Genomic DNA, 20,422 nt, shown 5'->3' with positions numbered 1-20,422 from the left:
GAACGGCCCACCATCCGTCCAGTGCACAGACCACCATCAGGCCACCTCAATCCTTTCAGAGCGCAGCCCACCATCCGTCCAGAGAACGGCCCACCATCCGTCCAGAGAACGGCCCACCATCAGGCCACCTCAATCCTTTCAGAGCGCAGCCCACCATCCGTCCAGTGCACGGACCACCACCACTCTAGCTGCCTCAACACCCAGACCTTCCCCGCCACTTCATTATGGTGGACACAGCCCCTCAGCAGCGGTTCGCGCCACTATACTAGGGTCGGACACCAACCCTCAGCAGCCGTTCACGCCTGGCCCTGGCCGCCACACGCCTTTCCCGCTCAAATTGTAGGCAGGCGGGCGGACTTCATTTATAGGTCACTCGGTGGGCGGGTTCCCCCATGACGTCGAGAAGTGGGCGGTTCCTATCTGTCACAGGAGTCGTGACGTCACGTTGTCATGGAGACAGTATTACGCCGGGAAGACGGTGAGGTAGGTGAGGAGGAGGCTCCGCTGTTGGTTGACGCGCACTCGAGGACTCGCAGTTACCGGGAGCCGATCCAGCCCGAACCGCTAGCACTGGCCGGAAAACAACCCCGGAGTCCCGCACATCTCTCCCGAGAGGCGGAGGAGCCGGCTGCCGCTGTGGGGAGGTGTGCGGGGCAGACAACAGGTGAGCCTCATCCTCCGGACCTCAGTAGTGCCTCACTATGCCTCAGAAGTAGTGCCTCACTATGCCTCAGAAGTAGTGCCTCAGAAGTAGTGCCTCACTATGCCTCAGAAGTAGTGCCTCACTATGCCTCAGAAGTAGTGCCTCACTATGCCTCAGAAGTAGTGCCTCACTGTGCCTCAGAAGTAGTGCCTCACTGTGCCTCAGAAGTAGTGCCTCACTATGCCTCAGAAGTAGTGCCTCACTATGCCTCAGAAGTAGTGCCTCACTATGCCTCAGAAGTAGTGCCTCACTGTGCCTCAGAAGTAGTGCCTCACTATGCCTCAGAAGTAGTGCCTCACTATACCTCAGAAGTAGTGCCTCACTATGCCTCAGAAGTAGTGCCTCACTATGCCTCAGAAGTAGTGCCTCGCTATACCTCAGAAGTAGTTCTTCGCTATACCTCAAAAGTAGTGCCTCGCTATACCTCAGAAGTAGTGCCTCGCTACCCCTCAGAAGTAGTGCCTCGCTACCCCTCAGAAGTAGTGCCTCACTATGCCTCAGAAGTAGTCCCTCACTATACCTCAGAAGTAGTTCCTCGCTATACCTCAGAAGTAGTGCCTCACTATGCCTCAGAAGTAGTGCCTCACTATACCTCAGAAGTAGTGCCTCACTATGCCTCAGAAGTAGTGCCTCACTATACCTCAGAAGTAGTGCCTCGCTATACCTCAGAAGTAGTGCCTCGCTATACCTCAGAAGTAGTGCCTCGCTACCCCTCAGAAGTAGTGCCTCGCTACCCCTCAGAAGTAGTGCCTCGCTACCCCTCAGAAGTAGGGCCTCGCTACCCCTCAGAAGTAGTGCCTCGCTACCCCTCAGAAGTAGTGCCTCGCTACCCCTCAGAAGTAGTGCCTCGCTACCCCTCAGAAGTAGTGCCTCGCTACCCCTCAGAAGCAGTGCCTCGCTACCCCTCGGAAGCAGTGCCTCGCTACCCCTCGGAAGTAGTGCCTCGCTACCCCTCAGTAGTGCTTTATGCCTGATTATACCTCAGACGTAGTGCATCATACGACATTATACCCCAGAAGTAGTACCTTATGCTTACTATACCTCAGAAGTAGTGCCTCGCTACCCCTCAGAAGTAGTGCCTCGCTACCCCTCAGAAGTAGTGCCTCGCTATACCTCAGAAGTAGTGCCTCGCTATACCTCAGAAGTAGTTCCTCGCTATACCTCAGAAGTAGTGCCTCACTATACCTCAGAAGTAGTTCCTCGCTATGCCTCAGAAGTAGTGCCTCACTATACCTCAGAAGTAGTTCCTCGCTATACCTCAGAAGTAGTGCCTCGCTATACCTCAGAAGTAGTGCCTCGCTACACCTCAGAAGTAGTGCCTCGCTACCCCTCAGAAGTAGTGCCTCGCTACCCCTCAGAAGTAGTGCCTCGCTACCCCTCAGAAGTAGTGCCTCGCTACCCCTCAGAAGCAGTGCCTCGCTACCCCTCGGAAGTAGTGCCTCGCTACCCCTCAGTAGTGCTTTATGCCTGATTATACCTCAGACGTAGTGCATCATACGACATTATACCCCAGAAGTAGTACCTTATGCTTACTATACCTCAGAAGTAGTGCCTCGCTACCCCTCAGAAGTAGTGCCTCGCTACCCCTCAGAAGTAGTGCCTCGCTACCCCTCAGAAGTAGTTCCTCGCTACCCCTCAGAAGTAGTTCCTCGCTACCCCTCAGAAGTAGTGCCTCGCTACCCCTCAGAAGTAGTGCCTCGCTACCCCTCAGAAGTAGTGCCTCGCTACCCCTCAGAAGTAGTGCCTCGCTATACCTCACATATCAGTACACTGCTGTATATACTATATACCTGTACACACTGCATCTATTATACCTCATACCTCACATATCAGTACACTGCTGTATATACTATATATCTGTACACACCTCATCTATTATACCTCGTACCTCACATATCAGTACACTGCTGTATATACTATATACCTGTACACACTGCATCTATTATACCTCATACCTCACATATCAGTACACTGCTGTATATACTATATATCTGTACACACTGCATCTATTATATCTCATACCTCACATATCAGTACACTGCTGTATATACTATATATCTGTACACACTGCATCTATTATACCTCGTACCTCACATATCAGTACACTGCTGTATATACTATATATCTGTACACACCTCATCTATTATACCTCGTACCTCACATATCAGTACACTGCTGTATATACTATATACCTGTACACACTGCATCTATTATACCTCATACCTCACATATCAGTACACTGCTGTATATACTATATACCTGTACACACTGCATCTATTATACCTCATACCTCACATATCAGTACACTGCTGTATATACTATATACCTGTACACACTGCATCTATTATACCTCATACCTCACATATCAGTACACTGCTGTATATACTATATATCTGTACACACCTCATCTATTATACCTCGTACCTCACATATCAGTACACTGCTGTATATACTATATACCTGTACACACTGCATCTATTATACCTCATACCTCACATATCAGTACACTGCTGTATATACTATATACCTGTACACACTGCATCTATTATACCTCATACCTCACATATCAGTACACTGCTGTATATACTATATATCTGTACACACCTCATCTATTATACCTCGTACCTCACATATCAGCACACTGCTGTATATACTATATATCTGTACACACTGCATCTATTATACCTCGTACCTCACATATCAGTACACTGCTGTATATACTATATATCTGTACACACTGCATCTATTATACCTCGTACCTCACATATCAGTACACTGCTGTATATACTATATATCTGTACACACTGCATCTATTATACCTCGTACCTCACATATCAGTACACTGCTGTATATACTATATATCTGTACACACTGCATCTATTATACCTCGTACCTCACATATCAGTACACTGCTGTATATACTATATACCTGTACACACTGCATCTATTATACCTCGTACCTCACATATCAGTACACTGCTGTATATACTATATATCTGTACACACTGCATCTATTATACCTCGTACCTCACATATCAGTACACTGCTGTATATACTATATATCTGTACACACTGCATCTATTATACCTCGTACCTCACATATCAGTACACTGCTGTATATACTATATATCTGTACACACTGCATCTATTATACCTCGTACCTCACATATCAGTACACTGCTGTATATACTATATATCTGTACACACTGCATCTATTATACCTCGTACCTCACATATCAGTACACTGCTGTATATACTATATACCTGTACACACTGCATCTATTATACCTCGTACCTCACATATCAGTACACTGCTGTATATACTATATATCTGTACACACTGAATCTATTATACCTCGTACCTCGTATCCCATTTACTCAACCTCTCGACTCTAAGTGCGAGTGACTGCTGATATTCCCTGGATGGCGGTGTTAGGGCTCATTCAGACGACCATATGAACGGGTTCGGACCCATACATTTCAATGGGGACGCAAAAGATACGGACAGCACCCGAGACTGCGGCCGTGTGAATGAGCCCTGATGTATATCTACAGTATATACCGCATACGTGTGATGTGGATATGACAGGCCGCTGCCACCCGACCGCAGGGGTCACTTGTTTATGTTCTGTGTTGTACTTAATAACTGTAGTCTTTGAAGGGTTAAATGGTGCCACTGCCGGTAAACTGCTGTGCGGGCCGCCGTCTTATAAACTCCGAGCCTGTAATAGAGGAGTGATTCATTGCTCCGATGTGACGCCCGATCTCCGTCCAAAGCTGAAACAGTGCAATAGTCTGCAGCAGGGAAGTGTACAATGTCTGCGGAGTCCCCCCTTTTTTATCTCCGTTACCGGACGTTCGTCATGACCAAATCTTTCAGCGTTTCTGTGTACACCGGTACCACGAGGTCTGAGCGGAAACAGGCCGTCAGAGGGGCGAGTACTTCTCAGATATGGCAGCGAAAAATGGGGGTCATTTACAAAGACTGTCTTTTTACACCGGTTTTTTACACCCCTTGTGCGCTGGCGGAAGATGCGCCTATGTTACGGCGAGGTGTGTGACCCTTCAATAGTGCTGGCCCCTGGCTGCGGTAGTTTTTCACCAACATTTGCAGGAGTAAATTTGTCAAGGCTGAATTCCGGACCCCCCCGGCACGCCCCCACCTCATCCAGCACTCCTGTGTGTCTAACGCGGTGCAAAAAATATGTTGCCTCACGTGTGTTGAAAAACTCCCAAAAAAAGGCTTGTGTGTCATTTTCATGCCAAAAGTTGGAGTAAAAACATCATGCAGGCTGCGGCGCAGGGCCGTTCTGTGAGCACTAAATGGTGAGGTGCTGTATGTTCATTACCCTGGTCTGGGTGCAGACATGAGGTTAACTTACTGGTTGTTATTGTGTCATCCACTGAACACCCCACCGCTGTGACATCATCTGCCTCGTCCTCCCCTCCTGGACCCTTCACCCCATCGCTGTGACATCATCTGCCTCGTCCTTCCCTCCTGGACCCTTCACCCTGCTGCTGTGACATCATCTGCCTCGTCCTCCCCTCCTGGACCCTTCACCCCGCTGCTGTGACATCATCTGCCTCATCCTCCCCTCCTGGACCCTTCACCCTGCTGCTGTGACATCATCTGCCTTGTCCTCCCCTCCTGGACCCTTCACCCCACCGCTGTGACATCATCTGCCTCGTCCTCCCCTCCTGGACCCTTCACCCCACCTCTGTGACATCATCTGCCTCGTCCTCCCCTCCTGGACCCTTCACCCCACCTCTGACATCATCTGCCCCGTCCTCCCCTCCTGGACCCTTCACCCCACCTCTGTGACATCATCTGCCCCGTCCTCCCCTCCTGGACCCTTCACCCCACCTCTGTGACATCATCTGCCCCGTCCTCCCCTCCTGGACCCTTCACCCCACCTCTGTGACATCATCTGCCTCATCCTCCCCTCCTGGACCCTTCACCCCACCTCTGACATCATCTGCCTCGTCCTCCCCTCCTGGACCCTTCACCCCGCTGCTGTGACATCATCTGCCTCATCCTCCCCTCCTGGACCCTTCACCCCATCTCTGTGACATCATCTGCCTCGTCCTCCCCTCCTGGACCCTTCACCCCACCTCTGTGACATCATCTGCCTCGTCCTCCCCTCCTGGACCCTTAACCCCACCTCTGTGACATCATCTGCCTCGTCCTCCCCTCCTGGACCCTTCACCCCACCTCTGACATCATCTGCCTCGTCCTCCCCTCCTGGACCCTTCACCCCGCTGCTGTGACATCATCTGCCTCGTCCTCCCCTCCTGGACCCTTCACCTCTGTGACATCATCTGCCTCGTCCTCCCCTCCTGGACACTTCACCCCGCTGCTGTGACATCATCTGCCTTGTCCTCCCCTCCTGAGCCCTTCACCCCGCTGCTGTGACATCATCTTCCTCGTCCTCCCCTCCTGGACCCTTCACCCCACATCTGTGACCTCATCTGCTTCGTCCTCCCCTCCTGGACCCTTCTTCCCGCTGCTGTGACATCATCTGCCTGGTCTTCCCCTCCTTGACCCTTCACCCCGCTGCTATGACATCATCCGCCTTGTCCTCTTTTCCTGGACCCTTCACTCCTCTGCTGTGACATCATCTGCCTCGTCCTCCCCTCCTGAGCCCTTCACCCCGCTGCTGTGACATCACTCACCTTGTGAGTGGGAGGGGGTGTGCCCTTTGGATGTTGGGGGCCACCCCTGAGGGTGCCTTTAGAGGTTGGGGGCCACCCCTGAGGGTGCCTTTAGAGGTTGGGGGCCACCCCTAGAGGTTGGGGGCCACCCATGAATGTGGACGTCTCTCTATTAGAGGATGAAGAAAACATCAGGTGTTTCTTGTCCGGTTATAAGGGCCGAGCCGGGAAGTCGGTGCAGACGGGAAATGTCTGAGATCAGGGGCAGATCTGTGAGCGCTTCTCTGCGGGATGCATGATACGGTGAGCGCAAGTCTTGGGACAATGCTGGGACTTGTGGTGCTGAGGCGTCAGACCTATAGCAGACGTATGGAGGATCTGTGAGCGCGCTCGGCTGTCTTCATGCGGCCAAGCTCAGGATTCGTTTTCCTTATTTCTTATTTTCACTGACAAAGAAAAGCCATAAAAATATTTCAGTCCCTTCAACTGTAAATACGGCTTTATCTGTTCCACAGATCTCTGCTTGCGGTCAGTGAGTGGAAACAAACCCATCCATATCTGAAGGCTGTGCACAATTGTAACAAACCCTCAGCTGTGAGAGCAGGACGTGCTACCGACGTGTTTTTCAGTCTCTCGGTGTCAGTATTGAATGTTCCTTTTCAGTGACTGCAAGCAGAGATCTTGAGAGTGCTGAGGAATGAAACACAAACATTTACTATCCAGAAATATGTCTATATCGTATTTCTGGCTGATTCCTTCGCAAAGGTTATTTGTGCCGCAATCTGAGACTTTTCCTCGCTCATGCTAGGTCTAAAAAAGTGTGCGGGGGAGGGGAGCGGCCGGTAGACCCGTTTCATTTACCGTTTGGACTAAATGTAAGACCACTCGGAAGCGAGCGTACATTTAGATGCGGCACCTCTTTATAACTCCGGCGGATCCCGCGCCAGCTATGAGCCTTTGTTAAGAGCGGCGTCTAAAACGCTGGTGTAATAAATGACCCCCTGAGTCTATTAGGCAGTTCCAGAACAGAGTACCGCCAGATCTTCTGCCTCACCGCCGGCGGTTATCCGGGCGATTTCCAACATAAATGCCGGGTTTCGGACAGACAAAAGCCGTTGCGCACAAAGGTTTTTTGTCCGGCGGGCATTTGCGCTGGATCTATGAACGCGGCCTTAGAGAGTTGCAGGACATTTTACATTGCTGAATCTTTAGGTTTCTGTCCCCCCAAAAGGCGTTTAGTGCTGCCCCCTGTGGGTGAGAGCAGGGTCTGGGGGGCAGTAATCCCTGGTACTGGATTATCGAGTGCTTGTCTGGTGGTCCGGCATTGTGTGAGACTGCTCGGTATCCCTCTCTTACTTTGCCCTCTCGTCTCTGCAGGTGTCTCCTGTCTGTATGTGACAGCAATCCGAGTGTCACATGAGTCATCCGACTAATCTCCCGGCCGAGCAGCAGAGACCTCTCCGGTGAGTGACATTTAACCAGTGACTGCCGCCAGCCTCGCACCAGCGGTATATGGTATAAATCCTGTAATCTGGCACCTGGTGGTCCGGAACGCAGACCGCCGCAGAGTATTACTCTTACATGATAACATAGATGACGTCCACTATTTTCTGAATACCACTGGACTGTATATGAGTAAACAGCCACCGACAGTCTCACTTATAGCGCAGGACCAGGGTGATGAGGCCCAGCAGCTGCTCCAGAGGCGGACCCCGCACCCCCGGGGCCCAGACATCAGCCGCTCCTACGCTGCCTCTCATTAACCTGTAATTATCTGCAGACGCCTGGGAGCTCATCCGCTGTTTAGATCTCGCTCAGCGCTGTCACTGCCTCCGGGGCTTCAGGAACAGATAGTGCCAGCTCCGAGCCTTCCTGCCGCACATTGGGGGTCATTTATTAGGACTGGCATGTTAGACGCGGGTCTTAATAGTGCCCTGCGCTGGCGGTGGATCCGCCAAAGTTATGAGGAGGGCGCAGGCCTGCACAGCTGGCATAGATTTAGACCATTTGCCGGCACGGCTCCTTCCCCGCAATGCCAACCTGGTGTGAGCGGGGAAAATCACAATCTGCCCCAGAAATACGCCTAATATAGACATATTTCTGTTAGTAAATAACCCCCATTGTGTCTAAAAATCCACAGTCATCAGTGCGGGTGGTGGAAGTGGCTGACGAGAAATCCTATATATATCCTACTCATAGCCTATATATTCCTGTACCTCCCCCCATGTACAGACTGTACTGACCTCCTATATATATCCATACATACAGTGGATATAAAAAGTCTACACACCCCTGGTAAAATATCAGGTTTCTGTGATGTAAAGAAATGAGACAAAGATAAATCATTTCAGACCTTTTTCCACCTTTAATGTGACCTATAAACTGTACAACTCAATGGAAAACAAACTGAAATCTTTTAGGTGGAGGGAAGAAAAAATATAAAAATAAAATAATCTGGTTGCATAAGTGTGCACACCCTTAAACTAATACTTTGTTGAAGAACCTTTTGATGTTATTCCAGCACTCTTTTTGGGTATGAGTCTATCAGCATGGCACATTTTGACTTGGCAAGATTTGCCCACTCTTCTTGGCAAAAACACTCCAGATCTGTCAGATTGCGAGGGCATCTCCTGGGCACAGCCCTCTTCAGATCACCCCACAGATTGCGAGGGCATCTCCTGGGCACAGCCCTCTTCAGATCACCCCACAGATTGCGAGGGCATCTCCTGGGCACAGCCCTCTTCAGATCACCCCACAGATTGCGAGGGCATCTCCTGGGCACGGCCCTCTTCAGATCACCCCACAGATTGTGAGGGCATCTCCTGGGCACAGCTCTCTTCAGATCACCCCACAGATTGCGAGGGCATCTCCTGGGCACAGCCCTCTTCAGATCACCCCACAGATTGCGAGGGCATCTCCTGGGCACGGCCCTCTTCAGATCACCCCACAGATTGTGAGGGCATCTCCTGGGCACGGCCCTCTTCAGATCACCCCACAGATTGCGAGGGCATCTCCTGGGCACGGCCCTCTTCAGATCACCCCACAGATTGCGAGGGCATCTCCTGGGCACAGCCCTCTTCAGATCACCCCACAGATTGTCAATCGGATTCAGGTCTGGGCTCTGGCTGGGCCATTCCAGAACGTTCATCTTCTTCTGGTGAAGCCATTCCTTGGTGATTTGGATGTCTGCTTTGGGTCGTTGTCATGCTGAAAGATGAAGTTCCTCTTCATGTTCAGCTTTCTAGCAGAAGCCTGAAGGTTTTGGGCCAATATTGACCGGTATTTGGAACTGTTCCTAATTCCCTCTAGCTTAACTAAGGCCCCAGTTCCAGCTGAAGAGCAGCCCCTTGGCATGATGCTGCCACCACCAGGCTTCACTGTGGGGATGGGGTTCTTCTGGTGATGTGCAGGGTTGTTTTTGCCCCGAACATATCTTTTGGAATTATGGCCAAAAAGTTCCACCTTTGGTCTCATCAGACCATAACACCTTTTCCCACATGCTTCTGGGAGACCTCAGATGTGTTTTTGCACAATGTAGCCTGGCTTGGATGTTTTTCTTGGTAAGAAAAGTCTTTTGTCTTGCCCCTCTACCCCATAGCCCAGACATATGAAGAATACGGGGAATTGTTGTCACATGGACCACACGGCCAGGACTTGCCAGATATTCCTGCAGATCCTGTAATGTTGCTGTAGGCCTCTTGGTCGCCTCCCAGACCAGTTTTCTTCTCGTCTTTTCATCAGTTTTGGAGGGACGTCCAGTTCTTGGTGATGTCACTGTTGGGCCATATCTCCTCCACTTGATGATGACGGTCTCCACTGTGTTCCATGGTAGATCTAATGCCTTGGACATTCTTTTGTCCCCTTCTCCTGACTGATACCTTCTAACAATGAGACCCCTCTGATGCTTTGGAGGCTCTCTGTGGACCGTGGCTTCTGCTGTGGGATGTGAGCAAGAACATTTCAGGAAAGACCAACTAGAGCAGCTGCACTTTATCTGGGGTTAATCAGAGGCCCTTTACATGATGGCCGGTGTATGCCGACTGCACAGCTAGAAACCTAGAATGTGTCGGCAGATAAGAACCATGTGGCCCATCTAGTCTGCCCAATATACTGAGTACTATGGATAGCCCCCGGCCCTATCTTATATGAAGGATGGCCTTATGCCTATCCCATGCATGCTTAAACTCCTTCACTGTGTTTGCAGCTACCACTTCTGCAGGAAGGCTATTCCATGCATCCACTACTCTCTCAGTAAAGTAATACTTCCTGGTATTACTGTTAACCCTTTGCCCCTCTAATGTAACACTATGTCCACTTGTAGCAGTTTTTCTTCTTGTAAATCTTCTCTCCTCTTTACCTTGTTGATTCCCTTTATGAATTTAAAAGTTTCTCTCATCTCCCCTACATCCCCAGTTATAAGAGGGTGTGCACACTTATGCAACCACATTATTTTTTTTGTTTTGTTTTCTTCCCTCCACCTAAAAGATTTCAGTTTGTTTTTCAATTGAGTTGTACAGTTTATAGGTCACATTAAAGGTGGAAAAAGTTCTGAAATGATTTATCTTTGTCTCATGGAATAGGCATAAGGCTATCCTTCATATAAGATGGGGCCGGGGCTATCCATAGTACTCAGTATATTGGGCAGACTAGATGGGCCAAATGGTTCTCATCTGCCGACACATTCTAGGTTTCTATATATTCCTCCTGTACCCCTCAATGTACAGACGGTACTGACCCCCTATATATTCCTCCTGTGCCTCCCCCCATGTACAGATGGTACTGACCCCCCTGTAACAGTTCTCTATGTAACATCCCCCCCCCCTTGTCTTCTACAGACGGTAATGACCCCCCTGTAACAGTTCTCTTTGCTCTATGTAATATCCCGCCCCCGTGTTTTCTGCAGACAGTACTGACCCCCCTGTAACGCTTCTTTTTCCTCTATTTAATATCCCCCCCGTGTCTTCTACAGACGGTACTGACCCCCCTGTAACGCTTCTCTTTCCTCTATTTAATATCCCCCCGTGTCTTCTACAGACGGTACTGACCCCCCTGTAACAATTCTCTTTCCTCTATGTAATATCTCCCCCCCCCCCCCCGTGTCTTCTACAGACAGTACTGACCCCCCTGTAACAATTCTCTTTCCTCTATGTAATATCTCCCCCCCTTGTCTTCTGCAGACAGTACTGACCCCCCTGTAACGCTTCTCTTTCCTCTATTTAATATCCCCCCCCGTGTCTTCTACAGACAGTACTGACCCCCCTGTAACGCTTCTCTATCCCCTGTGTCTTCTACAGATGGTACTGACCCCCCTGTAACGCTTCTCTTTCCTCTATGTAATATCCCCCCCCCGTGTCTTCTACAGACGGTACTGACCCCCCTGTAACAATTCTCTTTCCTCTATGTAATATCCCCCCCCCCATCTTCTGCAGACAGTACTGACCCCCCTGTAACGCTTCTCTTTCCTCTATGTAATATCCCCCCCCATCTTCTCCAGACGGTACTAACGCTCCTCTAACACTTTTCTCTTAGATAGTCCAAGTATCATTGACCGTCCGCCATGACTGAAGAGTTGAACTGTAGATTCAGCAATCTGACCCAGGATCAAATCACCATCCTCAATCAGGTTCTGACTGAGGTCGTCCCCATCCACGGCAGAGGGAACTTCCCAACCATGGAGGTGAAACCCAAGGATATCATCTGTGTGGTGAAGGAGCAGCTAATAAAGAAGAAAATCGCAATACGAGACATTCGCCTCAACGGCTCCACAGCCAGTCACATCCTCATGCGCCAGAACGGGACCAGCTGCAAGGACTTGGACATCATTTTTGGGGTGGAGCTTCCAGATGATCAGGCCTTCCAGACTGTAAAGGACATTGTCTTAGATTCTCTCTTAGACTTTCTTCCCAAATGCGTCAACAAGGAGAAGATCACTGCCCTCACCATGAATGAGGCGTACGTCCAGAAGATGGTGAAGGTGTCCACTGACCACGACCGCTGGAGCTTAATCTCACTATCCAACAACAGTGGGAAGAACGTGGAGCTGAAGTTTGTTAACTCTCTCCGCAGGCAGTTTGAGTTCAGTGTGGACTCCTTCCAGATCACCCTGGACTCCATCCTGCATGTTTACACCGATGAGGACTGTGAACTGACCCCAGATACCTACCCCACTGTGGTGGCCGAGAGCATGTACGGAGATTTCCAGGAAGCAATGGAACATCTCCGGTGCAAACGTATCGCCACAAGGAACCCCGAAGAGATCCGAGGGGGTGGCCTTCTAAAGTACAGCAACCTCTTGGTTCGGGATTACAAGCCAACCAGTGAGACGGAAATCAAGTCGCTGGAGCGCTACATGTGTTCCCGGTTCTTCATAGACTTTCCTGATGTGACCGAACAGCAGAGGAAAATAGAGTCCTATCTGCGCAACCACTTCATCGGAGAAGAGAAGAGCAAGTACGACTACCTGATGACCCTGCGCACGGTGGTCAATGAGAGCACCGTGTGTCTGATGGGTCACGAGCGCAGGCAGACTCTTAATATGATCACCATCTTGGCTCTGAAAGTGCTTGGAGAACAGAACATCATCCCGAACACGGCAAACGTGACCTGTTTTTACCAGCCCGCCCCCTACATGAGCGACAGGAACTTCAACAACTATTACATACCTCAGGGCCAGTCGGCCATCTTCTACCCCCCCTACCAGTTTCACATACACCTGCAGAGCGGACTGGTGTAGGAATAAAGATTTCCCCGAGCGCATGTCGTCTGTTCTGCCAAATCTCACTTCATGGAAAACCTCATGCAAGCTACATCTATAGAATCATTCTACATAAATGGCAGAGACACGCTGTACATACATGGCTTATCTAGTACTGAGCATGCTCCAGAGCTGAACTCACTCTTCTACCGCTTGTTATCGGAGACTGGCAGCAGGCACCATACAAGCTTAGTTCAGCTTGTATAATGCAGAGGACATCTGCCGATTTTGATCAAGTGGGAAATATAGAGACTGCCCATACTTCAGAGCTGCATTCCCCATTCTGCACATTTTGAGATAAGTGATGTATGTGCACAGTGGCTCTGCAGTTCATGGCGATGAGGTCTGTGACCTGGAGAATGCTGACCAGGACTGGGGCTTTTTTTTTTTTTATGAGACCGCAGGGGGCGTTCATTCTGGGACTGCCAATGCTGCGGTGCCCGGAGAAGCTGCTTGTACTGGGGATTCGTGTCATTAATGGTTTCCTTTTGTTGTCTTTGCTGTTTTTTCAGTGTCTTAAGTGTTTTTTTGTTTTTTATTCTTATGTCGGGATCTTCGTGCTGTGTGTAATCCGGGACGGGGGCGCTGGAGTCTTCTCATCACCTCTTATATCTTCTCTGAACTTTTTTTGTGGTCCACCCCAGCCAGTGCAGTGTCACTGATCCCAAGTTCCATCTCCAGTGCCATCCAGAGCTGCACTCATAATTTTGCTGGATTTGTCTGTTCTCAGTGCACTTGCCGATCTCCCTGCTGGCTCAGTGTCATTACAGAGGATGCTTTGCTGCACGATGGGTGATGTAGTGATTACATGGGTCAGGCTGGTTCTCTCAGCAAACTGCTGACACCAACCAGCAGAATACTGACTGCAGCTCTGGATGTGGCTAGAGTATAAGTGGAAGCCGCTCAGCACAAAAAGTGTAGCAGACGTCCTCAGCCATGTGGGGATTATCAGTGTTGTGTGGTCTTCCTATCAATGATTATTACTGGATGACCCTGGGTGTAACCTCCAGAGGGAGGGGCTGACTAGATGAGCCCAGGTGTAACCTCCAGGGGGAGGGGCTGACTGGATGGCCCCAGGTGTAACTTATAAAGGGAGTGGCTCGCTGGACGACCCAGGGTGTAACCTACAGAGGGAGGGGCTCGCTGGACGACCCAGGGTGTAACCTACAGAGGGAGGGGCTCGCTGGACGACCCAGGGTGTAACCTCCAGAGGGAGGGGCTCGCTGGACGACCCAGAGTGTAACCTCCAGAGGGAGGGGCTCGCTGGACGACCCAGGGTGTAACCTCCAGAGGGAGGGGCTCGCTGGACGACCCCGAGTGTAACCTCCAGAGGGAGGGGCTCGCTGGACGACCCCGAGTGTAACCTTCAGGGGGGGGGGCTTGCTGGATGACCCCGGGTGTAACCTTCAGAGGGAGGGGCTCGCTGGATGACCCCAGGTATAACCGCCAGAGGGAGGGGCTGACTGGACACAAGAGCATTACTTTCCTACGTCTGAAGTGATGGGCCTGGGTCTGCCATCAGGACCCATGAACAAAGGCGGACTGGGAACTTAAGTGGCCCTGGAAAAAATACTAAAAGTGGCCCTGTTTTGTAGTTGGGTCCAAATTAATAGAAGGCAGGGCCAGCAATACCATATTGTGGCACATTATACCGCCCCAACAGAGCCAAATACCACAGTCCATCACAAAATACTTCCACTGGCCGCCCATGAGGAGGCTCCAGGTGGCCCCCTGGGCATCGGCCCACCGGGATATTTCCCTGTAAGGTCTATGGCGAGTCCACCCCTGCCCATGAATAAAGTTTGAGGATCACACAAACTATATTGGATCATTGCACACAGGTTCACCCCCATACTGGCCACCTTTTGAAACGGGACGTCGGTGAGATTCCTAAGAGGGAAATAAGTTATTTTCCTTATGTTCTGCCCATTCATATAGGTCACTCCCACTTTTGAATCACAAATAGAACCCATGACCCAAGACTCCCTAAATAAAGATAGACCAAAGGCCCCCATTTTCCCATATACAGACCCTCCCAGTATTCATACCCTAGACCAATACCCCCCACCCCTTATATACTGAACCCAGACCAATGTCTCTCCCCACCCCCAGTATTCACACCCTAGGCCAATACCCCCCCCCCCCCCCCCCCCCTTATATACTGAACCCAGGCCAATGTCTCTCCCCTCCCCCCAGTATTCACACCCTAGGCCAGTGATGGTGAACCTTCCCAAACCCACTTATTTATCGCAAAGTGCCAATGGCAATTTAACCTTAATACTGAGGTTTTATTTTAGAAAAACTCATACATTCACATCTTTTGCTTTAAAATAAAAACACAATAACAGAGCTTTCAATGATACAAACAACTTTTCATTGAAAAGTAAAAAGGTAAAATATTGCAATTAATGTGATTTTTGCTGTTGTATGCATGCTGACAATTTGTCAAATCTTGGCTAATACAGTCCTGATCAAAAGTTTAAGACCACTTGAAAAATGGCAGACAATCCTATGTATCATGGCTGGATCTTAGCAAGGTTCCAAGTAGAGCTTCAACATGCAACAAGAAGAAATGGGAGTGAGACAAAACATTTTTTGAGCATTCAATTTAATGAAAACAAATAAACTGAAACAGGCTGTTTTTCAGCTGATCAAAAGTTTAGGACCACACCTCAAAAAAAAAAAAAATAAACCCCCCCCAAAACAGAAATCCAACCTCCAAACATGAACTCGGTAATGAGTAGCTCCGCCGTTATTGTTTCGGCATGCTTGATGCAAGCGTTTCCATGAGGTGAGTGGGAACATTTCTCCAAGTGGTGAAGACGGCCGCACGAAGGCCATCTACTGTCTGGAACTGTTGTCCATTTTTGTAAACGTCCCTTGCCATCCATCCCCAAAGGTTCTCAATTGGATTTAGATCAGGGGAACACGCAGGATGGGCCAAAAGAGTGATGTTATTCTCCTGGAAGAAGTCCCTTGTCCTGCGGGCCTTGTGTACTGTAGCGTTGTCCTGTTACCACCCAGACGAGGGCCCTCAGCCATGAGGAATGCTCTCTGCCACATCTGGACATAGCCAGCGGTGGTTTGACGCCCCTGCACTTCCTGAAGCTCCATTGTTCCACTGAAGGAAAAAGCCCCCCAGACCATTATGGCGCCCCCTCCACTGTGGCGCATAGAAAACATCTCAGGTGGGATCTGCTTGTCATGCCAGTAACGTTGGAAACCATCAGGACCATCAAGGTTAAATCTTTTCTCATCAGAGAATAAAACTTTCTTCCACCTTTGAATGTCCCATGTTTGGTGCTCTCTTGCAAAGTCCAAACGAGCAGTTCTGTGGCGTTCAAGGAGACGAGGTCTTTGAAGACGTTTTTTGTTTTTGAAGCCCTTCAGTCTCAGATGCCGTCTGATGGTTATGGGGCTGCAGTCAGCACCAGTAAGGGCCTTCATTTGGGTCGAGGATCGTCCAGTGTCTTGACCGACAGACAATTGGATCCTCCGGCTCAGTGCTGATGAAATTTTTGTGGGTCTTCCACTTGACTTTTTTGTTCCATAACCCTCAGGGTCATTTAAGAAATTCCAAATGACTGTCTTACTGCGTCCCACCTCAGCAGCGATGGCGGCTGTGAGAGACCCTGCTTATGCAGCTCAACAACCCGACCACGTTCAAAAAGGGAGAGTGTTTTTGCCTTTGCCATCACAACGTGTGACTACCTGACAGAAGATGACAATGAATCCACATCTTTGCACAGATTTGGCCTTTTAAAGGCATGTGGTCCTAAACTTTTGATCAGCTGAAAAACAGCCTGTTTCAGTTTATTCGTTGTTTTCATTAAATTGAATGCTCAAAAAATGTTTTGTCTCACTCCCATTTCTTCTTGTTGCATGTTGAAGCTCTACTTGGAACCTTGTTAAGATCCAACAATGTAAAATATGATTTTTTTACCATTTTTCAAGTGGTCTTAAACTTTTGATCAGGACTGTACATGTAAGTTTGAGAGCAGCACAAGCAGCGCTGAGGTCGTCTGTTTCTGATGTCAGATTTGATATAATTCAAAGCTGAAAACAGCTGCTCGCAAGCATAAGATGATCCAAACAAAGTAAGGAAATCAATCGCAAGTGCTGTCATAGACGTAAAGTTATTTGGCAGAGGATTCCACACTTTAAGGATTTCATTTTCAGAACTAACTGTGCTGTCCTTTATCATCCCTTCCATCTTCTCAAGTGTTCCCCGCAGGTCAGAGAATTTATTTTTCCAGATGGAGCTTTTTTGAAATTCCAATAGCTCCATTTCCAGACTTCCTAAATCTAACCAGTGTAAGCAGGAAAGATCAAGTTCTTCCAATTTGGCTTTATCTGGAGTAGTGAGAAAACACAGGGTTGTCTCCAATTTACGGATCTGTAAAAATCTTTTACTAAAACTCACCTTCACAGCTGCTAGGATGCTAGAAAATTCCCTGTAGATTTCCTGGAGGCTGGTGGGATTGTCTGCAAATGCTGTAGCATTTTCTAAATGCTTTTTTAGATTTAGAAAATATTTTAGCTGCCCACTTTCTAGGTCTTTTTCAAAAACCTTTAGTTTTCTCTCAAATATTTTGATATCACAAAACCTTTCTGCGGTTTTCCCTCCACCTTGCAGTTTGTTAAGTACATTAAGTGTAAGCCAGGCCATATCAGTGAGCTGTGGAGATTACAGGCTACAGATCTCTGCAGGACTCGTCCTCTGCTCGGCCACCGTACATTATTGTACATGCAGTCAGGTCCATAAATATTGGGACATGGACACAATTCTAACATTTCTGGCTCTATTCACCACCACAATGGATTTGAAATGAAACAGACAAGATGTGCTTTACCTGCAGACTGTCAGCTGTAATGTGAGTGGATTTACATCCAGATCAGGTGAACGGTGCAGGAATTACAGCAGTTTGCATATGTGCCTCCCACTTGTTAAGGGACCAAAAGTAATGGTACAATTGTCTTCTCAGCTGTTCCATGGCCAGGTGTGTGTTATTCCCTCATTATCCCAGTTACAATGAGCAGATAAAAGGTCCAGAGGTCATTTCCAGTCTGCTATTTGCATTTGGAATCTGTTGCGGTCAACTCTCAAGATGAGATCCAAAGAGCTGTCACTATCAGTGAAGCCATCATTAGGCTGAAAAAACACAACAAACCCATCAGAGAGATAGCAAAAACATAAGGCCTGGCCAAAACAACTGTTTGGAACATTCTTAAAAAGCAGGAACGCACCGGTGAGCTCAGCAACACCAAAAGACCCGGAAGACCACAGAAAACAACTGTGGTGGATGAGCGAAGAATTCTTTCCCTGGTGAAGAAAACCCCCTTCACAACAGTTGGCCAGATCAAGAACACTCTCCAGGAGGTAGGTGTATGTGTGTCAAAGTCAACAATCAGGAGAAGACTTCACCAGAGTGACTACAGAGGGTTCACCACAAGATGTAAACCATTGGTGAGCCTCAAAAACAGGAAGGCCAGATTAGAGTTTGCCAAACGACATCTAAAAAAGCCTTCACAGTTCTGGAGCAACATCCTATAGACAGATGAGACCAAGATCAACTTGTACCAGAGTGATGGGAAGAGAAGAGTATGGAGAAGGAAAGGAGCTGCTCATGATCCTAAGCATACCACCTCATCAGTGAAGCATGGTGGTGGTAGTGTCATGGCGGGGGCATGTATGGCTGCCAATGGAACTGCTTCTCTTGTATTTATTGCTTTATTTATTGCTCATATTCAGCCAAATGCTTCAGAACTCATTGGACGGCGCTTCACAGTGCAGATGGACAAGGACCCAAAGCATACTGCAAAAGCAACCAGAGAGATTTCTAAGGGAAAGAAGTGGAATGTTCTGCAATGGCCAAGTCAATCACCGGACCTGAATCCGATTGAGCATTTCACTTGCTGAAGACAAAACTGAAGGGAAAATGCCCCAAGAACAAGCAGGAGCTGAAGACAGTTGCAGTAGAGGCCTGGCCGAGCATCACCAGGGATGAGACCAGCGTCTGGTGATGTCTATGCGTTCCAGACTTCAGGCTGTAATTGACTGCAAAGGATTTGCAACCAAGTATTAAAAAGTGAAAGTTTGATTTATGATTATTATTCTGTCCCATTACTTTTGGTCCCTTAACAAGTGGGAGGCACATATGGAAACTGCTGTAATTCCTGCACCGTTCACCTGATTTGGATGTAAATCCCCTCAGATTACAGCTGACAGTCTGCAGGTAAAGCACATCTTGTCCGTTGTGGTGGTGGATAGAGCCAAAAATGTTACAATTGTGTCCATGTCCCAATATTTATGGACCTGACTGTAAGTGAACAATTATACTGTGCCTGAACCTCCTTAAGACGGCTTGAAATGGTTGAAAATTAAGAGCACGAGCCATGATGTATTTCATCCTTTTTGTGACATCTTGAAGGACATCGTCACATTTTTTGCTGCTTTCCCCGGCACAAAGAGCTTCTTGGTGTATAATGCAATGGAACTGAATGACTTCATGTTTGGTTTCTTTGACAAATAACTGTATGAAACCAGATGTGCCCCTCCCCCCACCATAGAAGGTGCCCCATCACTAGTAATTGAAACCACTTTCTCTGGTCTTATGTCTTGTGACAAAAAAACCTCCATCCCAGCATTGTAGATCTCTGTCCCTTGTATTCTTTGAGGCAGAGACACTAGTTCCACCAGCTCTTCTCTCATGATGATGAATTCCTGCTAGTCTGGCGTGATTATTTCTATCTGAGCTGACGTCCAAGCACATGGGGGAACGGGCCGCCTCTTGTACGTCAGTGCTGAGCTGCTGACGAACATCACTTGCCACGCGATGGACTCGATCTTTAGCAGTATTTCTCATCTCAGAGATGTCCGGAGTAATTTTATCCTTGTTTGGGAAATCATGGAAAAGGGAATTCCTCCCAGACAACATGGCCAATTTTATAATATCTCCATCAGAGAGGGGCTCGCCATGTTTTGCTAGGCATAGTGAAATTTGAAAACTGCCATTTGTCAGATGATTTGTTTTAGAAAGGTAGTTGCAAAAACTACGATACTGGGAATGATATTTTCTTAATTTCCCTTCAAGAAACTCCGTTTCACCAAGTGCGGCAACTCAAAATGCCGCCTGACACTTGATGAGCGACGCACAACAGCTTCGTTACACACAATACCCAGCGCTTTCCCATTGCAATCACTCGGTCCAGGCCTCTTGGAATAGTCGGCCGCTATCTGGTTTGGCTTTTTTTGCTGCACTCATTTTTGGGTGTTCAAGACTTGGAGTCTACAAAAACACAAAATGTAAAAA

The 20,422-nt window shown here is 48.6% G+C and overlaps 1 protein-coding gene across 3 annotated transcripts; it reads left to right on the top strand.

Annotated features, from left to right (window-relative positions):
• The first annotated feature begins 327 nt into the window (after positions 1-327).
• TENT5D (terminal nucleotidyltransferase 5D) lies at positions 328-14,226 on the top strand. 3 transcript variants are annotated; one of them, XM_040442758.1, is made up of 3 exons: positions 328-483; positions 7,733-7,818; positions 11,885-14,226. In XM_040442758.1, exon 3 carries the CDS (start codon positions 11,913-11,915, stop codon positions 13,086-13,088), a length of 1,176 nt encoding a protein of 391 aa, XP_040298692.1. In that variant the 5' UTR covers positions 328-483; positions 7,733-7,818; positions 11,885-11,912; the 3' UTR covers positions 13,089-14,226. The 3 variants fall into 3 exon arrangements, with proteins under 3 accessions (XP_040298692.1, XP_040298691.1, XP_040298693.1); XM_040442757.1 differs by having other exon boundaries at positions 328-664; XM_040442759.1 differs by lacking the exon at positions 328-483 and adding an exon at positions 6,308-6,379.
• Positions 14,227-20,422: the final 6,196 nt, after the last annotated feature.

The sequence above is a fragment of the Bufo bufo genome, chromosome 8, assembly GCF_905171765.1.
Source record: "Bufo bufo chromosome 8, aBufBuf1.1, whole genome shotgun sequence".
Taxonomy (NCBI): domain Eukaryota; kingdom Metazoa; phylum Chordata; class Amphibia; order Anura; family Bufonidae; genus Bufo; species Bufo bufo.
This window is presented reverse-complemented; position numbering and strand designations above follow the sequence as displayed.

Bases quoted from the DNA above. Each gene is read 5' to 3' on its own strand.
- TENT5D (XM_040442758.1), top strand. From the start codon at position 11,913: ATGACTGAAGAGTTGAACTGTAGATTCAGCAATCTGACCCAGGATCAA.